Here is a 27,383-nt window from a genome sequence, read left to right on the forward strand (position 1 = left end):
ACACTCTTGTACACATACAGTATTTTAGCATATATTTTATGGCAACTGACCTGATATATTAATTTATATTTATATATGAATCAGTCATGTTTTTTTTCTTTCTAATTTTCTAGTGAGGTGTATGCTTACAACAAGAAAAAAGTAGAGAGATCGATAGATATTGTATTATATTACAAATATTTCATATTAAACCATTGTTGCTGTTTTTTGCAGTGCATTAATCATCTAAAAGAAAGCCACATCTATATATTGTCACATTATTTAACACACAGCAGAGATCTATCCATGAAAATCCCATAGTGGCTCCAAATATTGCCAACATGGAAAAGTGGAACTTGCTAAGCAGAATCCTGAAGAAAATCTCTAGTTGAGGAGGCCACCAGACGAGAGCCATGTCATAATGATGTGGTGAGTAAATTCACCCTGAGATAATAATAATGGTGAGTTCTAGTGCAGAGTCACCACCCACTCAGTCCTGCCAACCTTAAAATACACGGAACAACGGATGTACTCTTTCTTTTCTGAATGTGAGTCTGAGAAAAGGAGTCAAAAAAAAGAGGAAAGAAAGGTTTCCTTTTCACAAGTTCTGTGATACTGATAAAAACGAAACAACATTTATTAACAGAAATGTGCATAAATAGTATTTATCTGCAAGTAAGAACTCTTGCAGCAGTTCCTGCGAGCTCTAGAGTAAAAGAAATGAGCACAAAGGGCTCAGGGGGGAGAGGCCCTTTCTCTAAAACAACACACACTCACAGAGCCTCCATTGTGCTGGGGAGGAAACCACTGCTCAGAGTGGACCCTCAACACAGCTGCAAGAGAACAGCCTGACACACACACCTACGGCCAAATATAACCTACAAGTAAATTTGCATATATTGTTCGATATATTGTACATGGCAGCTACACTACAAAAATGCTATCTTTAAATTGGTGTTTATGACTTGAGTAAAAAATCACATCAGCAACAAAAAAATATTTGAAACAATATAAATTTACTTGACAGGCAACACTGCATAAGAAATGTAGACTATAGTTGATTTAATTGAATTTTTCTTACTGTGCAAGCTATTTTTTTTCTTGTTTAAGCAAAACGTTTGTTCGATTTATGCTTAACAGGAAAGAAAATAAATATATTTTCATTATACTTTTAATGAATATCATATAAACATTGATCAGCAAACATAAACCAAAGCTCAACCATAGTGGATTGACGTGCGAGAACAAACCTCAAACGTGCTGCGTAACACGAGAATGAACCTCATTGGTTCTCGCACGTCAAGCAAACATGCTTGAGCTTCCATTTACCACAACTGATGTGTGCATTGATAAATGTTTGTGAATGAAAGCTTAAATTAAATTTCTTAATCATAAAGCGATGGAGTCTCTTTTCAATTCATGTGGTTTAATTTTACGATCTAGCCTATTTATGAACTTATAGATTGTTGGTAGTTGCGTAGACGGTCAATCGAGGGACAGAAAGCTCTCAGTTTTTATTAAAAATGTCTTAATTTGTGTTTCGAAGATGAACGAAAGTCTTACGGGTTTGGAACGACATGAGGGGGAGTAAAGTATAACAGAATTTACATTTTTGGGTGAACTAACCCTTTAAAGTGCCCCTATTATGCTTTTTCTGATATTACTTTGCATGTAGCTGTTTGTGAATGTTATTGTCTCCCAAAAGAAGGAATCAATTATGAACTGCCCGAAACAAGTCGTCAGTAATTCCAGGATGAGTCTACGTAGGTTTGTAACAAATTTGCATAATTCCAGTCTATATGGTCTTTATTGGCTGCACACGAACAACTTCTACTTTGGCCCGACCTCAAAACACTGTAGTTGTAGCTGAGAGTTATGTTTGTGTTGTCGACATGTCAGTAAGATACAGTTGTCTGCGCTGCAAAAGCAAATCCACTTTGTATGCATTTCCAAAGCATGAGTCTCGAACTCAGGCTCTCACTAATACGGTAAAACCGAAACCATTGTTACTGATCATATAACTGTGTATGCAATTGCTGAGGAAGCCTCCAGAGCTGAAAATCAGATATAGTGCGTTTCATTTACGACACGCACTGTAAGTGGTAGACCAATCACAACCAACTGAGCCATCTGACCAATCAGAGCAGAGTAGGCTCTCGGAAAGCAGATGTTTAGAGAGCCTGAATCCTTGAGTTGATGCTGCAAACCTTGGATGCGTGTAAAACTTATTGCAGCAGACCTCCAAAACAAAATTAGAACATTTTAAAAAAAGCATAATAGGGGCACTTTAAACTTAGCACACAAAAACCTGTCAGACTTAATGCATACATGTGTTATCGTGTAGGACAAGAATGCCCACAGAGAGGAGCCTCAGACATCCCAGCACTGACATTGCGACGGGGCCATACGAGAGACAGATGTAGGCTACACTCCCACAGCATGAGTCTGCGGCATAACAAACAAACAATGGCCGATTCCTCCCCACCTGCAGGCTCTTTAGAAGCGCTCCACTCGGCCCGAAAGCAGGCTGACCGGACACACAGAGCGGATAAACGAAACACAGACCAAACTAATGAAAATTATTTAGGATTAATGTCCCATAAACAGGAGCCACAGCTTGACTCCATTAGTTCCACTTGAGTGACATCTATCAAATACTGTGACATGACGGACAGCACAGTGTCAAGGGTCACACTGACAAGCAATGGGGCTGGAAGGGTCACTATGTTGCTTCTTCCTGTGTGGCAAAGCTCGCACTTAAACACTCACACAACTAAAGCTCTTTGAAAATCCGAAAAGTAGAAGTTTACTACAATAACCAAGATGGCAAATCTCTCTGCGTGTACTTCATAGTAGACAAACAAGACAATAAACCCAGTAGGTCTTTGAAATAGCCCCACAGTATGGCATTCTGCTAAAAGTGTTGGTAAAGTCATTACAACGGTGCATAGTGGCAGACAGCCAGTTCAAAGGGAATTTTCCTCCTCTAAAGTTCTCCCGTGGCTTTAACCGAGAGCAGACCGCAGGAATCTGCCGCAGCGCAGTCGAGCGGGAGCACTTTGAAAGAGGATATCACACACACACATCTCCCGCTCCATGGCTGCACCTCAGAAAAAAATTACACCTCCTGTCTCTTTAACAAAACAGAGGCCCATATGGAGAAGTTTAGCCAGGAAGCCAGACCCCAACTTCAGTTTCAGACAGAGAGTGAGGTGTAAGAGTGTTCCATTACCATAGAATATTCCATATGGATTTAGGGTTCCACCTACATTGTGAAAGCTGCCAGATTAAAATTAACACAAATCCATTATTGGGCAGTTTTTTTGAGCTGTCAGTTCAGATTTTGGTGGGAAATATTTCAGGTTTACATTGTTCCCCTACTACATTGTTCTGAACTGCCTGAAACAAGTCATCAGTTATAAGTTTTATTTTTCATGCAAGAATCTATATTGGTTTGTCACAATATTCACACAATGCCAGCCTGTATGGTTTTCATTGATTGCCCCTGATATTATTTCTGTAATGTTATGTAGCCTATTTCTGAATGAAAAAGAATTATGATTTTTGATGAGAAAAATTTTTTAACGAGACCTTATTTTATAGATTGCGAATTTATTGGATTGTGAAAAGCTCTCAGAATGAAGCCAGGTGGTTAGAGGAGAAGTGTTGAACATAAGAGGGAATGGTGATATCAGGCAAAAAAGGAGGAGCCTACATTTTTATGAAGATTATAAAGACAAACATCTATTTGGAATAATGTGTGCTGATGAATCATGCACAATAAGACCAGGATCGGATTAAGAGAGAGAACAGTCTTTACGTTTACTTTAACACACCCACTTCGTAAGCTTGCGAAACAAACAAACAAAAAAACTCTTCTTAAAGGGATAAATCATCCAAAGAAATATTTTATTCACCCTGGCCTGTAGTGAAATGACAGAATTTTAATTTTTAGGTATACTATCCTTCGAGGGAGATTCGAACCTGGTCTCCAGCATGGGAGGTACTCCAAGGGGGATTTGAACCTGGTCTCCAGCATGGGAGGTACTCAAAGGGGGATTCGAACCTGCGTCTCCAGCATGGGAGGTGCTCGAGGGGGATTTGAACCTGCGTCTCCAGCATGGGAGGTACTCAGAGGGGGTTTTGAACCTGGTCTCCAGCATGGGAGGTACTCCAAGGGGGATTTGAACCTGGTCTCCAGCATGGGAGGTACTCAGAGGGGGATTTGAACCTGCGTCTCCAGCATGGGAGGTACTCAGAGGGGGTTTTGAACCTGGTCTCCAGCATGGGAGGTACTCAGAGGGGGATTCGAACCCGCGTCTCCGACATGGAAGGTGCTCAAGGGGGATTCAAACCTGGTCTCCAGCATGGGAGGTACTCAGAGGGGGATTTGAACCTGGTCTCCAGCATGGGAGGTACTCAAAGGGGGATTCGAACCCGCGTCTCCGACATGGAAGGTGCTCAAGGGGGATTTGAACCTGGTCTCCAGCATGGGAGGTACTCAAAGGGGGATTCGAACCCGCGTCTCCGACATGGAAGGTGCTCAAGGGGGATTCGAACCTGGTCTCCAGCATGGGAGGTACTCAGAGGGGGATTTGAACCTGCGTCTCCAGCATGGGAGGTACTCAGAGGGGGATTTGAACCTGGTCTCCAGCATGGGAGGTACTCAGAGGGGGATTTGAACCTGCGTCTCCAGCATGGGAGGTACTCAGAGGAGGATTTGAACCTGGTCTCTAGAATGGGAGGTACTCAAGGTGGATTTGAACCTGGTCTCCAGCATGGGAGGTACTCAGAGGGGGATTTGAACCTATGTCTCCAGCATGGGAGGTACTCAGAGAGGGATTCGAACCCGCGTCTCCAGCGTGGAAGGTGCTTGAGGGGGATTCGAACCTGGTCTCCAGCATGGGAGGCGGGCGAGCTAACAATGATGCAAAATACTCTTGAGGCTAGGGGAGTAATGTTTACTCTTACTAGCTTTCCTCTGTTACACATATTTAGTCAAGATGTTGCTAATTTAAATAAAGAAGACCATATTCTTCTGACTGAAGCTTGAAGGCTGCGTGACCAAAGCAAACTAATGTAATAGTCTAGATTGAGAACATCAAGAAAGCCAGTAGCCAACACACTAAACTCTCTAGGCACTGCTGGAGAAACTAGCCTCAGCCAGCTCCACAATCCAATTTCCTTTCGCAAACGAGGGAAAAATGTCAGGCAGCTGTTTCCAGCCGCAGAGAGCTGAGATGAAGCAGAGTCTGAATCAGCCAGACAAAGGAAAACGAGCAAAACGATGTATACGGCACATGCGCTCGGTTAGGCCTGAACCAAGCGTTTTATTAGCGGGGTGCATGAAGTCGTCTGATTTAACCCAAGTTCTCATCCCCTGATCCATCTCCACACACAGCCCGCCCTGCTGTGTGCTAAGCTCCTGTTAAAGCCATCACTACACGGATATTACTGTGCTGGCACAGCCTACCTATGACATCACTATGCGCTGTCCGTCTGAGAGCGTGTGTCTGAGGGAGGAGAGATGGAACAAGCAGATACAACCTTACCTCACACTGAGCTAAATGTGCATCACAAGCAGTTGCACATAGGAAATCAAAGGCGGAAGTGAGAGAAGGAGGGTTACGTCACTGATTGTAATTGTATGCTGTCAGGAAAGTTATAAATGCACAATAGAAGAGAGGTTGTTGCTGTCAGAATCACATTTTTCCTATTTGTTTCTTTTGAGTGTACAATAATGCATATAAACATGCGCATATGTGAATACTGTGTAAGAATGTGGTTTTGTTCAGACTGAATGAATTGATGACGGAAGAAACACTCTCAACCTGTGTAAGTCTAATCAGTATCATAGCGTGAAGCCGAAGGCCTGTTTTCCTGAGTGGAGCGCTCTCTATGAGACACACACTTTGATGTTCCGTTATCTTTCAAGTGGGACAGACAGAGCCCAGCACATGCTGCCATTCGATAACAGCACTGAAACAAATGTGACTCAAAATGTTATGCTTTCCCACAAAGTTAAAGCAGTGAGAGGAAATCTGGCCGAACTTAAAGACTGCCGACAAGGCTCTAAAACTGACCTCGGATCCACCCTGGGATGGTCAGGCTTTCCATCATCAGTCTAGTATGGAGAGAATGAGGTCATTTTGTTGCTAAACTACAACTCTTTGATCAATTTTTAAAAAATCTGTCTATCTATGACTGACTGACTGACTGACTGACTTTTTGCCCTCAGAGAACAACAAGACTGAACAGTAAGGAAGTAGTTTAATCAGTTTTTTTTAAAAACGCAAACAGAGATAAACAGCTGGTTAACACCAAAGTCTAAATAAAAAACTACAAAGACTCTACATGATGACAGAGGGGCAGGCGATGTTTACAAAATCTATGATGTTGATTCAGTTACTGTATTACATAAACACGCCTGATTGCCTCATAATGTCAGATTCATAATGACAGATGAGTGTGTAAGTGTGTGTTCAACACAGATCTGCTCAAAACGAACAGCAGGCGCTGGATAGAGAGAGAAGGAGGAGGCGGATCTTTCACCATCTCTCGCTCGTAGGAGTTTTGGGGGAATTCAGAAAATGCTGCGCTCTGTGAGAAGATGAATTACATTATATCCCTCACAAAATTACACTCTTTGCCTGTGTAATTTTACCAAAGAAAACTTGTGGGATGTACAGTGACTTTTGTGTCTGTCTTTCACCCTCGTGCGAAATATCACATCATTTGTCAGCGCTCGTGAAGCTTCAGAGACAAAAGGACTGAGGAGAAGCGTGCGAGTAACAAAATGGGGGTGGCAGTGAAACATTTGAGAAAGTCATAAAGCTGCTGACATACGGAACATATCAAAGAAATGTCAACACGTCTCTTAGTCTTAGCTCGTCTAAGCGTTGTGATTACTACTGTATAGTTTGAGATGCCAAGCAATATCAATAGGAACACTGGATGAAAACAATAATAGTTACTTTAAAAACAAAAAAGGAACGCTAACATTATGATTTCATGTAAATACACGGTGTAAATACTTTTAAGATAAAGTGAAAATAAAATTAAGAATTTTTCACATAAGAAAAAGTTTGAAATATTTGTTTTAAACGTAAAAACACACTAACGTCACACTCTATATTTATACGCGTAACTGTTGCATACTCACCAAAACTATGGCAAATCTTTCTTCCAGCTCTGTTGGGTCAGGCATTGGAACTTTCAAGGGCATGATATGATGCTTCATCTCAGACTGCCCGTCCACGCTCTCAATATTCCCCATATTTACTTTTATAAAGTGAAGCAGGATTCAGATGATCTATGTCTAATTCAGTCTTTGCCTCCCGGCGTCCTTTATAAATCCAATATACATCCAATACGTGCCATCACATTCCACTTTTGTTTTGTTAAAACAACTAAAAAGAAAAAAGTGATCCTTTTCAGAACCGATTCTGATTTGCACGAATCTTAAATAATGATGAGATCATGTAAATTATGTAAGTGAATACAAATCCCAAAAGTATTACTTTGCTGTCCTCCTGAAAAGTATTGTATTGCAGATGTCTGGACAATCCATGTCAAGCAGTCAGTCCTCTTAATTCTTCGTTATTTTGTTGGCTCTCTTCTCTTGTCTATGCTGTAGAGTTTTTGTTTATTTTGTGGGATCCCGATTAATGCTCATCTGTGAACTCACTGCGTCCACAATGAAGCTTTCGACATGCGAGATGCGAGTGATCCCACCCTCTAACTACAAGAATACAAACTGCACATCGCTAGCGTAGATGAATGGCTGGGGTTTTCCGTTCTCTCTGTCGCCACCTGCCCACAGAATCAGGAACTACAGCGTTATTAATTGGGAATCCCAGTAGCCCCCGCTGTGGCATTTGAATGACTTCATTCGGGACTATTTGGCGGTAGCGAAGCCTAATACTGTTTGTTTTTTTCAGCCAGTAATCAAACATCGAATATCACAACTGTATATAATTATTTAACTCATTTTGAATAAAGATTTTTTTAATTTAAAAATGCATGTTAAAACATCGAACAATAAAGCACATGTATTTTAAGTGCAAATGGCATATTTATTAAAACTGCAGTACAGGCTCAGAATAAAAGCACCACATTTCAATGTAAAAAACTTTATTTTCCTCCCTACATCTGTTTATTCAAGTGTCTTTCTCATCAGAAACCACATATTATTTACTGCAAGACACAACTCAAGCATTTTTTGTAACATTTTTGACCAACGTCTCTCAGAAACTCATTGGCACTTAAAGTTTAAATATTCATGCTACCTTTTGGTTCAAACATACATACGCAAAATATTTTTTTAAAATCTTTGGGAAAGTACAGACTTTGCACAGTGATTGAAACTTTTTTGATATGTGTAAAATTAATTGTCAACTCACAAACATGAAGCAAAAATATGTGAAACACAAATATATAAAGAAGTGCTCATATAATAACTAAACAAAACCCTTGTCATGCCTTACATTTCAAAGAGGAAACCATTAAAAATGTTCCTTTAATCTGGGCTTCTTTATAGACTTCTTTATAAAAAAATAAAATAAAATAAAAGGAATACTGAATACTATTATTTAGCTATTTGGTTATTTTGAAATGCATGATGTGGAACTAAGCAATTCCAAAAGTATTTTTGGTGAAATGTTGGAATGAAATGTAATAAACACTGAAAAATCAAAGCTGAACAGAAGCTCCAACTTCCCATTGCTGCATTCTCAATGACCCATAAAGTGCAGGAGCTTTTTCATTGTAGCTTTTCATTAAAAATTAGAAGCTACAAATTAAATACTTAAAAATGTAACATTTCTCCAACAAGCTGTCATGTTGACTCAAGGTGGCATCCTCGTAGCCTTCGTGTGCGAATATTCTTTATGATGGGAATCAAGCAGGCTATAGTTTGGGTCAAAGCATGTTGCACACCAAGATACAATCTTAGTCCTTACACCGTCAAACTCAGGACACTTTGTTTTAGGAACACTCCGACCCCCTGCTAGTGTCGGAATAAGTAAACATCCGTGAAATCGACCTTCACTTCAAACGACTGCGAATAAAGTCAACATGGGAAGGCCATTCAGTTGGTCTCATGTGACAAGTCAAACCTGAAATTATACAAATAAGAATAGATATAAGCAAACACTCTGTAATCTCAGAGTAATCTACAGTGAACAACAGTAGAGCACATACCACTGTGATACTCCTGTCTTGAGATCCAGCTGACTCAAGTCTATCTGAAGCTGAAACAGAATGGCGATTGAAATTGAGTCATTTTAAGAGGGTCTATGATGTTTGTGGTGTTATCTGACACGTCACATGACGAATACCTTGCCAAGAAGCTCTTTTTCACGACTCATGAAGGAAACGCTGTTCTTGACAGACACTTCAAGATGTTTCTGCTTAGCTTCTTTAAGTGGCATGTCAAAATCAAATCTGTAGGAGAGAGTGAAAGATGGTTAACCTTTGGCTCTGTGTGTCATCAGATAATGATTTAATGAATGTTCTTATTAACCTCTCATTGAACTCAGGTTTAAGGCTTTTCTTCTTAACACTGGTCTTCCTTTTGGTGTTACGATTCTTGTCCGGAAGCAGAATGAATGAGATGTAAGTGTCTGGAGGATCCTTAGAATAGGACGCCAAGTTCCTGTGCAAGAATACAGAATTATGAAAATAAACTGAGGAGCATAACCAGTAATAAGGCTCTTTTTCCCCTTTAATATACATTAGTCGTTATTTTTTGTTTTGAGAAAAATGATAATTTATGTAATAATATATTTTTTTAATAATTTGTGGTACTTGTATGATTCCTACCTGCAGGCATGGATGGTGATAACCAATCGGTTCTCCTCAGATGAGTAGGCAACAGAGAGCTTCATCTGGGCATTCCCGGATGAACTGGCATCCTCACCTCTGTATTTGCATCCATCCACAAACATAAACCAATACATATGTCAAGGTCAGTTACTCTTTAGCCTCTACCTATGAATACTAACTTACGGTTGCAAATGAAATATAGCTCCTTTTGTGTCTCACCCTTGGGCGGGCACACTTCTGTGTCGGAGCTCACGATTGGCTGCAGCAGCTGCCTCTCCTCCGGGGATCACATGACTAGCATCCTCCGCATCAGTACATTGTGCCAGCTTGCTGTGTAGGAGCTGATAAACAGATAAGATGTTTTTATTTTATTTACATACTGTCAAGAAGTTTGGGGTAAGTAACATTGATAATAATTTGAAATGGTTCTTGAGCATAGTCGGCATATTAGAATGATTTCTGAAGGATCATGTGACTGAAGACTGGAGTAATGATACTGAAAATTCAGCTTTGCCATCACACGAATACATTACATTTAGAATTATAGAGAAAACAGTATTTAATATAATATAATATCATTTTTGGTTATGTTTATTTAAGTGTCTTTCTCATCAGGAACTAATTCTTTATTACAAGACACAACCCAAGCATTTTTTTTTACATTTTGTATAATATAATATAATATAATTTTAATTTAATTTAATTTAATAATGTTTTTGGTTAAATACATGCAGCATTGGTGAGTTGCAGCATCCATGTTGAATAGAACACTATATGGCAAAAAAGTATGTGGATGTTGCTGAATGTAAATGTGTCCTGCTGCTCAGCACATGTTGAAAATATGTGTGATTTCTAACCTTGAGTTCAGCTCTCAACAGAATCTGACTCTCAGGCATGGCTCCATCCAGACTGAACCAGCGGTCCAGCACCAGATCCTTCTCATTCAGCAGCTCCCTCAGTGGAAGCACAAATGAACCCAGAGCCTGACCCCAGTTGTGAGAGAGCTACACACACCAAACGCACATTAAATACACTCCAGAGCAGAAAAAATCATGTCAATATTGTCCTTCTGACATAAATGCACACCTCAAAATCAATATTTATTGTAAAATGCAGCTTCTCACTTTGACTACAAGTGTGTCTTCTGCTGGATTATGGATCAGGAAATGAAAAGCTTCATCCCACTGTGGAGAAGTCGAGCGATTGAAAACCTAGAAGAGGAAAAATGATCCCTTGTGAGTCTTTGATATTTTAATAATATCAGCATAAATGACCCATGATTTAAGGGCCTTACTTTGGTCCGGTAGGATATGTTTTTTAACGACACTTCTGCTGCCGCCATTGGCTCTTTCCCGCTCTTTTTTAACTGTGAACAACATTCAATTTTTTAATGCTGGGTGCTCCTAATATATTCATACAGTTCATTGAAGCAGAGTCGATGCTAACTACTGGCTATGGCAAATTAAGTATAACAAAATAAATTAAATATTTTGATGAAAATAAAATGAAGCTTACAGGCAGACCATGTGCTCTCTCGATATACACAAAAAGAAGCGCAACAGACGGAACCGTTTTATTCAGGTAAGACTGGCGATAGTTGTAACGTAGAATCTGGATACAAAAATCACAAAACCAATCAACAAAATGTTAAATTCAGATGAACAATAAAAGCATATATAAACTGTTACCTGTTCAAGTCTGGTTGGATCTGAAACTTTAGGCACCCATTCTAACACAAGGTGAAGTCGTCCAGATTTCACTTCATTCAGAGTATACCACTGTATGAGGAAGCCAGCATTAATAAACAAGCATACAACCAGATATAGAAAACATTTAAAATCAAACAAACATGCACTGAGACTCACCTGATCAGTAAACTGAGCACTGATGAGGTCTCGGAGACTTACTTTAACCCTGCAAGCAGATATTAAACAATACTGATATTCATCAAAAGAAGAACTGATACTCTAGTCTAGATACACTAACCAAAATATTATAACACACAACACAATCTTACCTGCCACTTTGAAACAAATCAGAGATTATCACTAGCATATGTACACTTGGATTGTATTTATCTTATCCTATCTCATTCACTACTCTTAAAACCATCTGTCCTCTCACCATAACCATAACATGATTCGTCAACTCGTTCATACAAATTGTAAAAGCAATTGTTTCAAATTTTAATAAGGTACTTCTTAAATACTTATTTTAATAGTACAAATATTTTTATTCGATAAGTGACAATACAGATATTTATAATATTACAAATGATATCAATTTAAAGCTTCTATTTCTATTTTATAAAAAAATTCACAACATCACTGTTTTTACCGTATTTTTTTATCAAACAGATGCCGACTTGGTGAGCATAAGGACTTCTTTCAATAACATTTCCATTATTACTCAAGAATCAGTCAAATAAAACTAAACTACAGCATAACATTCGAAAAGCAGAAGAGGAAGGTTGTGGTCTCACCTCCCAAGGAAGTCGTCCTGGTCAATGTCTTTATCATAAAGGTCAAACTCCACCTCCTGACCTGGGAGCGGGGTCAAGATCACCTACAGTACAAGCAGGCAGGTATGGATTACTTTTGCATATCTTTGCAGTTTGCAGAGATGAAAATAAATGTTTGAACATGCCTGCAGCAGTGGAGGAATGAAGCAACTCTTAAAGCAGAAATCAAGATGGAATCCTTCTGTTTTGAGAAAGAAGCCATATCCCTCCATGTTGCACACAAAATAAATCAGCATGCATACCTCATAAAGTTCGTTCCAGGTGGGGTCGAGGTTCTCTTTGATGACCTGACTCTTGAAGGCTATTCCTCCCACTCGGATCTTCACATATGGGTCACTCTTTCCCTTTACCATGCCACCCATTAAATTGTCCTTAGCGATAAGACTCTGGGCTTCCACCAGGTGGATCCGCAGAACACCCTATATTGACAATTACAAATATTGTCTTCATGTCTGTATTTTTATTTTTATTTGTCAAAGTTCTACACTTCTCTACAGGCTCACCTCAGAAGCAAAATTGCTGTCTGGACTTGTGTGCTCGGGACGTTTTGAAGTAGGGGTCACATTTGTTGCCCCTGGAGATACTTCTGATTCAACATCTCCATCTCCGGGTAATGGAGACACAGGTGTGGTAAGGATGGCTTCTTCATTTAGCCACAACAACTGAAACCAACATCACAGAACTCCTGCATTATGTGTCCTCAAAGTTTTTAATTATAAAAAAAATAAAAATCAATCCTACCCTCAGCATAACTGTGATGTAGATACGGCTGGCCGGTCCAGACTTTTCTAGCTGAAACCACTGATCCATAGTGAGCTCAGCGCAGGAGAGCAAACGGGACATGGGGATAGACAGAGTGCCCAGAGTCAAAGCCCTGTCATCATCCTTCACCTGGAGCAGGTGGAAACAAAGATAAACACAATTACAGTGAAGAAAAGGGTGTTAACATAAATATATACAATTAAAGTGCCCCTATTATGCTGTTTTAAAGGTTCCTAATTTTGTTTTGGAATCTCCTACAAAAGGTTTATATGCATCAAAGGTAAAAAAAAAAAAAAGCTTTCATTTTCTCATTACACCCAATATCATCGCTTTTCTCACAGTGTCTGAAACAGTTCGATAAACGGCCTCTCTAGGGGTTCCCAAACTTTTCCAAGACAAGGCCCCCCAAATACCACTAGGTTCTGGCCAAGGCCCGACAATACTACGGCAAATATAGAAATAAATAAATAAAACATCTAGGTGAACATCAGATTATGTGATGGTGTTTGATACCAGCCAATCAGAAAGATTATAGAGATGCACCGATTACAATTTTCTGGGCCAATTCCAACTTTACAGCACACACAAATATTTATTTTCTATATATATATATATATATATTTTTATAAAACACCATATACTTTTACCCAGACTGAATAATAAAAACAAGTTTAAATGAGTACATTTTCTGTAAATATTTTTTAGTCTTCATTTTCTGACATAGCTACTCCAGTTCTTGTTAAAACACACTAGACATGCAAAGTATGTGCATCTTAGGCACTTTTTGTGTGAAATCATATCTATTTTGTCCATCAAAAGTGGGCTTTCACTTTAATTGAGCGCAGCAAAAAATAGACTCGGCGCCGAAACCCCCGCTTCTGCTCACGCGATTGGTCAGACGGCCCAGTCTGTTGTGATTGGTCTACCGCTTACAGCCCGTGTCGAAACGAAACGCCTATTACCATATCTGAATATCAGCTCCGGAGGCTTCCTCAGCACTTGTACACAGCAATATGAACAGCACAAAAAGCAGCGTCTTCTCGACATGTCGACAACACAAACCAAATTCCAGGGGCCTGTTTCAATAAGGAGGTTCAACCAACTCTGAGTTAAAACTTGAACTCTGAGTTGACTTACCCTGAGATGGGAAACTCTGAGTTTTCGGTTTCAGATCAGCTGAAATTAGTTAGTTCAATCAACTCTAAGTTGACTGACTCTGAGTTAAGCGCGTGCACCACAACTATAAAAAGCCATTATCAATGGAGCGCAGATATTATGAGTCACCATGGCAACAGCGCCAGACACAAAGAGGAATTACTGTTATACAGTGTTGGGTGTAATTAATTACCATGTAATCTAAATATGCATAGACTATAGAACAATTCTGTATAAAACAACTGTGGATTTAACATACATTTTTAAAAGGTATATTTTGAATGTAACCTTCTCCCTCTACACACTTTGGTCAATTCAAGAATAATTCATGCAATTGTATATTGTTCATTTTGAAAGCATTAAAAGTGCAGTTTCTTGTCTCTCCTCATTGTATTGTTCAAGTGGTTGAGGTTGATATGGGACTTAGTAATTAATAATAAGTAGACCAATACTTTCTAAAGATAGTAATTATTACATTAATCTAATTACACTGTTGAAGATGTCATTTGTAGGTAGTAATTAATTACTATTTTAGAGTAACTGTTATAATATCAGGTGAAACTGGAAGAACAGTTATTCAACCTAATTTTAATTTTCATGACTGCAGGCATTAAAAGAATGTGGCAGCAGCTGAAAATAAAAAATATATAAAAACATAATTCAATCAGGTAAGGCTTGAGCATATCATGGGTGTATGCTATCTGACTTTACAAACATTTGACATATTACATTATTATGGTTTTATAGGGTATTTTTGATATTTCCATTTATTTTTTGCCTACTCAATACACCAGAAATGATGACAAATAGTGTAATAAAGTGTACAAATGCTCATCTTCACAGGATGATGGGTATGAAGAAACAGTTTCTGCGCCACAGAGAGGCCTACAGGGTAATGTTAATATTATGTGTCTACACATTAGACAATCTACACATTCACATTTGTATGTGGCGTAGCATATAGAATCGAAGTTTATATCTAAGTATAAAAGGACATTCTTATCCCCCAAGTGATTTTCAGTAAATGCCACAGTTTAATTCTGTAGAATTTGTTTAGAACTGCATGATGTAACTCTAATGTACTGTATTTTCAGTTGCCAGTCAGTTAACGTTAAATATACTTCATCTTATTAATTTCTTTTTTAAAACAGCGGAAAAAACAGCAATAAATAAATGTACAGAAAGAATGAATGAAGTGTTTAAACACCGCTTCCTCTTTAAAAAAGGGGAGGAGACCGCAAGAAACTCTGGGTTTACCGAAGAAAACCTGCTCCCGACCAGGTTAGGTTCACAGAGTAAGTTGCCATGGTAACTGACTCTGAGTATAAGTTACCTCTCTTTCAGAAACGGGCTTGACTTACTCTGCTTTCTCGGGTTTGATATACCTCCCATTCTGAAACGGAAAACCCAGAGTTTCCCTCATTTCAGGGTTAACATACTCAGAGTTTTCACTTAACCTCCTTTCTGAAACAGGCCCCAGGTCTCAGCTATAACTGCAGTGTTTGAGGGCAGGTCAAAGTAGATGTTGTTCACGGACAGCCAATGAAAACCACAGGGTGGCATTAAGCAGATTTGTTACAAACTCTATTGTTCACTTTGATCTATGAAACTTTGCAGACATTTTACTGGCACTTTAAATAAGCACTTGGAAGGATGTTAAAAACCCCCTGGGGTCGGCAATCACGCCGGCGTGATTTGCGCGTTTTTTTTCACATAGCAGCTGAATAAACTTAAAATACTCCGTCATTTGTGGTCATACAGACTTAATAAAAATGAAAAAAGAATCTGTGAGATGTCTACTTTTGTATGTGTCCACTTACAATCAAAACAAAACGTTGTGCTTTTGTAAAATAAAGAAATTAAACAGGGTGTGCTTTCTGCCTCTCCGTCTCGTGAACTTTTTTTTCTTGAGCATGTCTCTAACGTTAAACATTTAAAAAAACTCAGCGAATACTTGTCACACATTTGTGAGCTCTATATATTTATAATCATTTAAGTGTGTAGTTTTAAATTATCTGATTCAAAACGAAAACAAATATTCTCTGTTTAAGTAATTTGTATAAAACCAACAAGATATTCAGTTTCTCTAACCCTTCCTCATTAGTTTTAATGTGACCACACCCACACGCGCAAAACATATAGAGATGCAAATCGTCCATGTGTCGCGCGAACGCCCCCATTACCTCAACAACAAAGCGGCAAACTTTATCAGTCCTCTTCAGTCGTCGAGTTTGGAAGACATGCTGTGAGATTATTGGGTTTACATCTGAAGAAGAAGATCGCGATTTGAAGACAAGAACGATTTTAAGGTAAGAAATAATCCTGAATTATATTAGTTAGTGTTATTGTTGCATAAACTTCATATTGCCATTGAACTGTTGCTCGATGCTTCAGTGAATGTCCCCTGCACGCGCTGTGAGAGTTTGAAAACGCAGTCGCGCGACGTGCGTTTGAAAAGCAAACCATGATTTTACTCCAATCTCATTTCATAACGTCATATCGATGTAAACATTTGAAGTAACATATGATAATCAATATGTTTTTCTCTAGTGTAGTGTTACTGAAGTGTTCCTTTTTAACTATGCCTGCTATACTGTTCTTATTATTTGATTCAGCCCTGCTGCAAAAAATACTTTCTTAGTTAGTATTTTTGTTTTGTTTCCAGTCCAAATATCTAAAAATTCTTAAACCAAGAAGTGTTTACTAGAGAAGTAAAATGACATAAGAAATTCTATTTTGTTTTAAGATAAAAAGAAAGTAATTTAAGTAATTTTTGCTTAAAACGAGCAAAATTATCTGCCAATGGGGTAAGCAAAAAATTCTTGGTTTCCATTTGAATTAAGATTTTTTTTCTTGTTTTCTATTCGAATTCAGATTTTTTTGCTTACCCCATTGGCAGATAATTTTGCTCGTTTTAAGCAAAAATTACTTAAATTACTTTATTTTTATCTTAAAACAAAATAGAATTTCTTATGTCATTTTACTTCTCTAGTAAATGCTTCTTGATTTAATAATTTTTAGATATTTGGACTGGAAACAAAACAAAAATACTAAGTAAGAAAATCATTTTTTGCAGTGCAGGTATATGCCTACAAGGCACAACAAATATATGTATATATATATATATATATATATATATATATATATATATATATATATATATATATATGTGTGTGTGTGTGTATTTTGTAAATTTTAAAAAGGAATTTTCACCAGAAATCTAAAATGTATTCCCACAATCATGCAGCCCTGGTTTCCTCTTGATATCAGCATGCTCACAGCTTTTTTATATATATATTTTTTTTTTAGGTAGCTACCCGTCCTGCTGACTTCAACATGAGCATGAGGAGGTAAAGTGAAAAATCAAACACCTTGGAAATGACAGGTATGCACTATGTTTCAGGAAAGGAAAGGTGTGTGACTGGTTAAGTCTCTGTCTTTAGTTCAGTGTGTTAAATAATGTGCTTTTTGCCATTTGTTGTGTATCTTTGGATGATGTTGTGTTGTAAATAAATTCAAACAATCAAAAAGACATTTTTTTTTTAAAATCTCCTCATTCTTTGTGCAAGGTAATGTAATGATAGTGCCTGAGAGCTCCTAATAGGGCCATTATGGGAGGCTCTTTGTCTCTCTCAGGTGTGAAACACTCAATATTCATGGTGGTTAACGCCTCCTCGCATAAAGCTTTCTTACACAAAACATGTCATACAAATTTTAAATCAATATATTGTCTTATCTGAATGAGTATTCAGGATGATTTTCACATAGTTTTGGAGCAAATATTCTAGGCTACGTGATACAATTTTCAAAAGCCTTGCGACGAAATAATTAGTTTGTCTTTCATGACATTATTTCAGTGACTTTTTTTTTGGTCATTTTCACAAACCACGCATAAATGTTATTATCTCAAAACTACAAACTTTTACATACATGCTGCTGACATATTATTGTAGCAGAGTTTGTGCTGAATGCAGTGTAATAATACTTTAGTCATGAAAATGCCACAAGTAACAGAAATAAGCACAAATGTTAGAGCATGTCAGAACACCTCCAGGACCCAGAAAACACCTCAGACCCCTGAGGGTTAATGAAGTTACATCATGAAAAACAATATTTAACAATATTTTACTATCACAGAGACTATACCTACTGTACCTGGATGTCGATATCTTGTTTGCGTGGGTCCTGAATAAAAAACGTAAAGGCATCCTCCCATACTGGATTATTAGTCCCATACACCGTCTGGATTATTAAAAATGAGAGAATATATGTAATAGCGTGACTCCAAAATGTATAAATATGCCATAAAAGTTTACATATGATGTATAATAAGAGCGATGACATCATACCCTGCTCTCTTTGGTGGTATCCTGCACAGAAACCTGCACCATGGGGCTGGGGTCCTTGTTACCTTTTTTAAACTGAATAGAAATACATTGTACTGAATAACGTCAACATCTAAAGTACTCTTTTATGATGTTGAAAGAAGGACAATAGTGGTTCAGGATACAAACTTACTAGTAAATCTTGTGCCCGGTCCAGATAAACAGTTAAAATGGCAGCAGAAGGAGGATCTGCTGTCTTACCAGATATCCTAATGTTTTGATTCCTCTCCAGCACCTGTATTTAATAAAAGGTTTAGTATGGAAATTAAAGGAGCAGAGCAGCAAATACACAGTTTTTTTTATAGTCTAAGATCTTACTTCACTAAGGCGCTCTGCAGAGGGCAGCAGAGAGAGCCATTCTAGCTTGAGATGAACCTGACCAGATGTTGCGTCCTTTAGAGTGTACCACTAAAACCACAGGGGAAAAAAGCATTACATTACTATTATAAACAATACTGACTGCACAGCTGAAAGGGTTGTGAAATAAATATGATCGATAGACAGGACAATAATAGAAAGGTTTCTTGGTATAAGAAAAACCTCTAAAATGATATATAAATAAAAGAAAGTCAGTGTAAAAGATGTACCTCATCTAAAAGAACTGCTTTCTTTACAATACCTAAATCCAGCTTCATTCTAAAAAGAAAATAATTCAGAGACAGGGGAACACAAAAAATAGGAAAGCATAGTTCTTTTATTAATAAAGATATTAATAAAATAAGAAATCAAAACAATGAAATATAAGGAATATATATATACATGTATATATATATATATTCCTTATATATATATATATATATATATTCCTTATATATCATTGTATATATATATATATATAATGTATATTTATATATAAATAATTTGTTTATTCATAATAATATTAATCATGTTTAGGTCATATTTTGATCATTTTATATTAATTATAAAATATACATATATATATTATTTTATATATAAATAAGTATATATTATATTTATATAATTATTAATTCGAATTTTATTTACAATCTGTAATATAAAATAATACCTCCCAAGAAAGTCATCCTGGTCAGGGTCTTTATCAAACACTTCCAGCTCCAGCTCCTGACCAGGTACTTCATGAACAATCACCTAACAAACACACAAACACATACATATAAAATATGATCAACAGTATTGAGCAATTAACATGCTGACATCTTTAAGATTTGGAACAAATAATCTTGTAGTTGTTTTCTCTGAGCTTGTGCTTTTGCTCAATGCTCATCTGATCTCAGCACATGATAGTCACATCACACTGTGTTTTTGTTTTTTCTTGCTGTTTCCAGCAGTTACAACAGTCACAACACAGCACATACCTACATAGTGTTAGTAGCTTGAAAAACCACAGCTTCCTTTTACTCAGAAATGAGACACATTTTTTAAGCACATAAACCACACTGATCACATGATACCCATACACATCTTTCTTTCTGACCTCGTACATCTCTCTCCACTGAGGATTAAGGTTGTTGTCCACGTGGTGAGAGGTAAAGGTCTGGGTTCCCACGCGTAGCACTGCATACGGATCAGACTTTCCAGATATCACCCCTTTAATGTAGTTATCCTTGGCAGCAAGGTTTTCTGCCTCCAGCAAGTGGATACGCACAATACCCTGTTGGAAAACACAAAACAAGTGTAAGCAGAGTTCATGAGGTGGGTCTAAATTAGCATATGCAATTATGTAAATGAGAAACACGCCCTTGCAGTTCAACATTATGAAGCAGCTACACTGGACAAGCATGCGTGATGAAACTATGGAGTATTAAAGTACATTTGATGGATCATGAATAGTTCAAATAAGGAGGTTAAAATAGTTAAATACTCCATTAAAGCACAGTGATGTGTTACCCGTGGGAGAGGGGAACGCAGCTGTGCTACGTGCAGGTTGGCCACCAAAGGCACAGTGAGACGATTGGGGAGAACCAGGAAAGAGGCGATTGCATCCATTATCATAGTGTCCGACATGGCACTGAAAATGAATGCAAGGGGTTCGTACAGAGGATGGAACACAAACAAAATACATTTAAAATATTTGACAGCATGGCTTCTGGGTGATTATAATGGGTTAAGCTATGATAAATATGAATGACTGCATGTTTCCCTGCTTTATTTGAATAGAGGGAAGAAGATTGAATAATCAGACCAGTGCTCAACTGATTATCAATGAATGAAGCATATGAGAAGAAAGAGTTACAGTGTTAACAGGTCCAGTGGAGTTGTGGTATATCTGAATCATAAACCCAAAAGACAACGATGATACAGAACAAATGCACTCACTTCAAACCAGGTATGTCTAATAAATTGGTAAGGCCAGTCCAGTTGATGTCAAGTGTCTATGGGGAATAGAAGTAGAAACAGAGACTGTGTAGTAAAATGGGGTTATTATGATGTGATATAGTAATTCAAATGGAAAATGCTTGACTAACCGGTCTGCGAATGAAGAACATGGTGACGGCTCCAACAAGAGGAACATCTCCAATTAGAGGTTCCAAGATCACCCTCAATTTTCCATGGAGCTATAGAAGGAGGGATACTGGTTTCAGTCAATGAGTTTTTAATTTGTTATCTTTAAAGGACAAGTTCGGTATTTTTTACACTTAAAGCCCTGATTTCAGATCGTTTCTGATGAAATAGAACGGTTAAGATTGAAATTTGGACACATGCTGCTGGCCCGATAATTAATTATTTCTGTGGTAGCACCCGCCCACCTCCACAATGGCTGCATAGGTGCACTGGAACAATCCTTCCTAAAACGCATTAAACTTTCGTTTACAAAGACGTGAAACTCACCGAGTGGTCAGGGGTGTTCACTGATATGCTCACACAAAAGATGCTTTCCAACAGGTCTTATCGTAGTTTTTGTAATACCGTACCTCACAGCACATCCAATTCAAGTCAATGGAGTTGGACAAAAACTACGATAAAACCTGTTGGAAAGCATCTTTTGTTTTCATCAGAAACGATCTGAAAACAGGGCTTTAAGTGTAAAATACCGAACTTGTCCTTTAAGGAGTACCATTGTCTTCTTCCTTACCTGAATGCCTTTCACTCCAGCTTTACAGAAGTACTTCTTCACCTCAACGTTAATCTCCACATCTCCAGCATAACTGCAAAACAGACCAAATGTTTTAAATATGGCTGAAAGGTTCACAATACTCCAAGACCTATTTTTTGGCCAAAAGGTCTTGCAATGTTCCACATGACAGACACTTTAAAGGGGTGGTTGATGTTTGAGCATAAACAACATCTGCAAAGTTACAACGCTCAAAGTTCAAAGCAAAGGAAGATATTTGCTTTTATTGAAATTGCTTTTTAAGGACTACAACAAATGGCTGGTAGGGACTACATGACATTCCTCCCGGGTTAGTGACATCACTAACCCAAACATTTACATAAACCCGCCCCCGGGAACGTGATTTATAGATTATCAAGACAGAATATGCTAATCAATGACTAGAAGATAAATACAAATAAGCTACATAAATTCACCAACTAACCATTCAGAAATGTTGACTACATGTTGTCACTTCTTCTTGAGTCTCTCCATCTTTCTGACTTCGGTTTGAACATAAAAGGCTAAAGGTTTTTGAAATTTTCAGTGCATGTCTGTGTGAGGTAAAAGGACACAAGCTGTTGTAGCTCCGCCCCCTGTGCCGGGAGCAGAAGCTCATTTGCATTTAAAGGGACAGACACAAAAACGATGCGTTTTTGCTCACCCTCAAAAAGTGACTATTTTAACTTCATGCTAAATAAAAATATCTAAAACTAAGCTAAGACTTCACATACACACTCTAGGGACATCAGAGACTTATTTTACATCTTGTGAAAAGGGCATTATACCACCCCTTTAATATCACACAGCCAGGAAATTATAACAAATATTATAATTAGTCAGACCAGATAGCTTCATGGGCATATATATTTATAGTGTTTTTATGCATTTAATATTTTATCAAATAACTTTATTTTAAAATAGAATAGTTTATAAAAAATACTTTAAAATAAGATGCAGTCACAACTCCAAAGTTGAGAACCTGTTTGTCAAGAAAGAGACCAAAGACACTACCTGATATAAAGATCCAGGATCACCTGACGCTTATCATGCTCAGTGTAGGCCTTCACCCCAACTACCTTCAGAGGCTGTTAAAAAAAACAATACATAAAAGTATGTTTAAACATCTTAGTAATAGTCTGTGTTTTAAAAAAATATCTCTGGCGAACAGCAATTGAGAATCAAATGTAAATAAGAGAAACACATGCAAATAACTTTAATCAGAAACAGATTTGTATACCCTGTCGCCCAAGTCAACTTTGGTGAAGCTGAGAGTTTGCAGATGAGCGCTGGCGGCTCGGATCGAAGGGGCAATCGTCTCCACCAGCAGCTTTTCCAGATATTGTCCAATAAACGGCCAGGCCTGCTGCAATATCTATGAGCCAGGATAGGTACAAACAATAAGAACTGGTGGAGACTCACAAAGATGACAAGTCAATTAAGACATTTTTGCTGACAATCATATTATATAAATATGTAATGGGATTTTATTTACTCCATGAGATAAACAAACATTAGAGCATTACATTTGTTGAAACGATTCCATTCACATTAAGTCTAATTTGCCAGTCAAACCTCAGACGGAAACCATAAGCACTTAGGAGGAAACCCCTAGAGCATTTCTTTTCTTTATCAGACTGCTGCACTCAATAAACTCTAATAAATCCTTTTTAGATTGAGCATCAATAAAACTAGATTGATTTTCTATACATTGGTACAACAACTTAAATATGTGCTGTTCGTTTTCACAGCAAAAATATGGTTAAATCGAAATCACAAGACCTGCATCATAACAGACTCACATGTAAGAGTGTTTGCAAATGTCATCAATTCAAGAAGTGTGTGTTTGTAGTGAGCTTTAAAAACACATCCCACAATCCACCCTCCCAATCTCACTATCTAAACGTAAAAGGTTATTTGAGGCAAACCTTTGAAGCCTGAATCCTGACAACAAGCCTGGTGTGCAAGAATAATCTGTGAAATGTCTGTCCCGGTACTCTTAAAACAAAAGCTCTTATATGTGAACAGACTAATTAAATCTCGAAGCCAGCATTAATTATTTTTGTCTGTGGATCCTTTATTCTAAAATAAGGTATATTACACCAATGACAACAGAAACACCACTAACTTAATAGACATTGCGCAGCCTGGAGAGCTGCCTAACCGTTCAACTATCTATCTTCAGGCACTGAATTTTGAAAACATACACAGTGCCCTCAGGGACACCGAGCAGAAATAATGAGAACAGCGGCTGCGGTCACATGCACATTTGTGTATTTGAACAGAGTTTAATACCTTGTTAATCCATTCAACCTTTTCCACATCAGGGAAGTTCACCTGTGGAAAAACAAGGAGTACACTTTGACTTCCGATGTCAACACAGACTGTATAACAGATCGGTTGTACATGCTGTATGCAAGAAGACCTCTTATTTTGTACACTTTAAGTAAACACCGTGAAGGTCGGGAGCTGCTGTTAACAAAACAGCCTTTTCCAGGGAAGAGATCAGCTGTACATACACTGGAATATTAATTCTGCCAATTCTTGAAAATAATGTCAATGTTCTTGCACAAATATGACAAAAATCTATATGGCAATGGTAGATCATAATAGTAGGCAGAAAAAATCATATGAGAGCATGTATAAAGTATGATGTGTTTACAAACAAGTATTCGTTGGCAATGGAAACCTCGATTAAAGATATTCTTTGACTTCATATTAAATGATTAACTGTAAATAAGTAATACATTCGATTCAAATCAATACAATTAAATAATAAAGGTTTTAATTATACAAAACTATTTGAATCCTTGATCCTCTACATAAGTGATTCCCAACCAGGAACTTTGAGATATACATTTTTAATATCTAGAAAAAATATATACGTATTTACATATGCAAAAATAAATAAAGACACTGGAAAAAGGTAGATTAAAATATATGTAATACATATTTACCTATGAATATATTTAAAGACACTGATGTTCTTTAAATTTAAACTCATAATTTGTAACAGGATGTGGGTATGTTTAAAAAAAAAAAAAAGCATTAGTTAAATAATGCCACTATGTACAAGCTACTGAGGTATGTGAGGAAAGTGGCACCACTGTTTCTCTGAGCACAGGTCAAACTTTCCCAAACAATTTTCAACTTCTTCATTCCCATCACCCCCTCACCAAATTCTTGCTGAAAATGGCTCGTTTTGCCATTTTGCTGCTGGTGACTCAGTCCCATGAGACTGGACACTTCAATGTTCCAAATATAGCAAGGGCTGGTCTGACTTTGGAATGTAATGAAGTTAATGAGGGACAGGCAAAGAAAGGAGCGAGGAGAAAAGAATATAAACATGAACTCTATCAGAGAGGAATGCTTATGAAAGGGACAAAACTCTAAAAAATTGAATTGTCAGAAGTGGAAGCAGGTTTTCCCATGGTGTTGTTGTAATGCAGGGGCATGATCATGCATTTTGAGTCTGGCTGAAGATAATGTTGCAATATTGTTAGACAGTTCATTGTTAACAAAAATCCAACAAACCTTTTTTATGAGAGGCGAAGCCCACTTATCTCACTACTTTTTTACCTGTCACATGTAGACTAGTCAGAAAATCTACTTTATTATTCAATTAATAATCTTACTAGTAAGAATAACATGTTACTACTACACATTAATAGTGCCTAATACACAGGCAGCCGTCTCTATTCAAGTACTGCTAGGAAACCTGGAATATATACCAGAAACTATTTTAATATAACAAACTAAAGACTAAGTAGCCTACTGTCACCTAGTTATTAATAAAACTGAAAAAGGTAGGCCTACCAGCTACTGGATAGTTAATATCTGAACTACAGGTCCTTAAAATTCAGTGGTAAATGTAATGTACCAGTCACAAATGGTATAGGACTATTCTAACTAGTTAATAGGATAGTAACTATGTATTAGTATGTAATGAATATCTTACTAGAATGCATATGTCAGAAGTTACTTTTTATATCTGAATTACAAGATCTAAAATTCAATAGTAAATATGCATTTGGTTAGCAGCAGTTCAAAATGGGATATTTACTTGTTAATGGGATAGTGACCGTAACAGGTAAATGTACTAGCAGGTAATACGTTTTAGTGACTAATTTAATAAATACTAGTCATATTGGAAGTAGGCGTACTAAAATCAGTGGGAAATAGGAAAAGATACTCTAGTACTAGTAGGCCTACTTAGTCACTACTGGATTAGCTACTTAGTAACAAAATAATATGTACCAGTAAAAAAAAAAAAAAAAAAAAAAAGTTAAAGAAATATCTATCATTTGCATGAAAAGTGTGTAATTATGAGTGGAAATATTCACACTTTGAAGAATGATGAGATTGTTTTCATAGCTAACAATGTGTAGTAGGCTACTGTGGGCTAAAAGTAGGGGAACAAATATTAAAATCATACCAATAACACGAAATCAGGCTGTCAGAGCCACGAGAGTAGGCTACCCATTCACTTCTTTTTGTAAACAAAATAGGCCTAATAGCAAGAAATTGCATGATAAATACTGTCTTTCTATCTGCGCAAAGATTTTGCTTTGTTGCAGAGTGCAGACTGCGGTGGTGAACGGTTGACAACCAGTCCAGAATGATACCAATTATGGTACCAAAACACTTACCCATGCCGGTAAATCCCGTTTACTTCGAAACGCCCGTGTAGGGATTACATCCTGCTCATTCTCCAAAAGATACATCGCGCTTAACAGTCGCGCTTGTTTTCCATCGCGACTGTGTTTCCATCCCGTATACACCAGAAGACCGAGCAAAACTACACAGATGCTGAATCCGAAATATCCAGCCAGGTAGACTGGCAGTAAGGCAGCGACGCACTTTCCGAAGGACCAGAGAACTGACACGGCGTGTTTCCCAGCGGAGTCTTGAGCCTCCGCAGCCTCCGGAGAGGCACCCGCTCGCGGCCCCGCATCATCAGATGACATCGGCTCTTTCTGCATCAAATCCTGTCTACCGTGAGCGCTAGTCAATAACAACCAAGCAATACAGCTCACAACTAACGAGTGCTATACACGTACGATTAAATATGAACAGAAAATAGCTTATAATTTCTATTCATTTGTCATTCTACAAAAAAACAGCACCAACGTCAGCTCCTTTGCAGCGGAAAGTTGTGGATTTGTAGTTTGCTAAGAGAAGGGCGTGTAGGGGCGTGTTTTAAAGGCTTCAGTCCTTCTTGGTTCTTGTTAAAACCACAGCGAGAACCTTAAATGTCTGGGTGTGTGTGATAATGCATATTTCACGATGACTGCAGCTGTAAACTCAGCCATCATTTACCAGTCACTGAAGCACCGTTATGTTGTGCTGTGTCTGTGCGCTGCCGCTACAGATAATACTAAACGCGAAATCAGGGAGTTTAAAGTTATAAAAAGAAAAATACTGTAGGCTACGTTAAAAATATTTATCCTCCAGCACCTTTTCTGTCGCGTGGGTGTTTATAGCACTGTCGTGTGACAGCGTACACGTTAAGCAGAAAATTAGCGTAAAAAGTGTAATGCAAACGAACATTGTCAAAATTCAAGTAAATTATGTCCCACCGGCAAAGCTGCAGTGCATTACAATCAAAACACTGAATGCATTGCAAACTGTAGTCACCGAGTTTGTTGCTACACAAAACCGTAATTGAGCTTTAATTTGTAGC

The 27,383-nt window shown here is 37.7% G+C and overlaps 2 protein-coding genes across 7 annotated transcripts in view; both read right to left on the bottom strand.

Moving 5' to 3' along the window:
* Positions 1-7,696, bottom strand: part of fmnl3 (formin-like 3) — a 48,228-nt gene extending 40,532 nt beyond the window's left edge. For all 6 annotated transcript variants that reach the window (XM_079587386.1, XM_079587384.1, XM_079587383.1 and 3 more), the window contains exon 1: positions 7,142-7,696. In XM_079587386.1, the coding sequence (XP_079443512.1) occupies positions 7,142-7,255 (114 nt within the window). In that variant the 5' untranslated portion in view covers positions 7,256-7,696. The remainder of the gene's footprint in view (positions 1-7,141) is intronic.
* Positions 7,697-7,972: 276 nt separating this feature from the next.
* On the bottom strand, positions 7,973-26,884 carry esyt1a (extended synaptotagmin-like protein 1a). Its single transcript, XM_079588923.1, has 31 exons — positions 26,350-26,884; positions 23,996-24,037; positions 22,941-23,075; positions 22,715-22,788; positions 21,683-21,755; positions 21,075-21,164; positions 20,926-20,981; positions 20,497-20,617; positions 20,084-20,260; positions 19,655-19,737; positions 19,215-19,263; positions 18,946-19,035; positions 18,761-18,862; positions 18,592-18,663; positions 18,398-18,484; positions 13,067-13,216; positions 12,829-12,987; positions 12,568-12,744; positions 12,287-12,369; positions 11,670-11,718; positions 11,493-11,582; positions 11,320-11,415; positions 11,099-11,170; positions 10,929-11,015; positions 10,662-10,808; positions 10,024-10,145; positions 9,802-9,900; positions 9,503-9,634; positions 9,318-9,423; positions 9,181-9,230; positions 7,973-9,095 (listed from the first exon to the last, which is right to left on the bottom strand). The coding sequence occupies exons 1-31, from the start codon at positions 26,680-26,682 to the stop codon at positions 9,068-9,070; spliced, it is 3,231 nt and encodes a 1,076-aa protein (XP_079445049.1). The 5' UTR covers positions 26,683-26,884; the 3' UTR covers positions 7,973-9,067.
* Between the last annotated feature and the right edge of the window lie 499 nt (positions 26,885-27,383).

The sequence above is a fragment of the Phoxinus phoxinus genome (genome assembly GCF_949152265.1).
Source record: "Phoxinus phoxinus genome assembly, chromosome: 18".
Lineage (NCBI taxonomy): Eukaryota > Metazoa > Chordata > Actinopteri > Cypriniformes > Leuciscidae > Phoxinus > Phoxinus phoxinus.

Excerpts from the sequence above, each read along its gene's own strand:
- esyt1a (XM_079588923.1), bottom strand. The coding sequence starts at position 26,682 with ATGCAGAAAGAGCCGATGTCATCTGATGATGCGGGGCCGCGAGCGGGT. Across the intron at positions 12,988-13,066 it reads ACATCACAGTTATGCTGAGG|TTGTTGTGGCTAAATGAAGA; the intron begins GTAGGATTGATT and ends TGTTGGTTTCAG. Across the intron at positions 10,809-10,928 it reads AAGACACACTTGTAGTCAAA|CTCTCTCACAACTGGGGTCA; the intron begins GTGAGAAGCTGC and ends TGGTGTGTGTAG.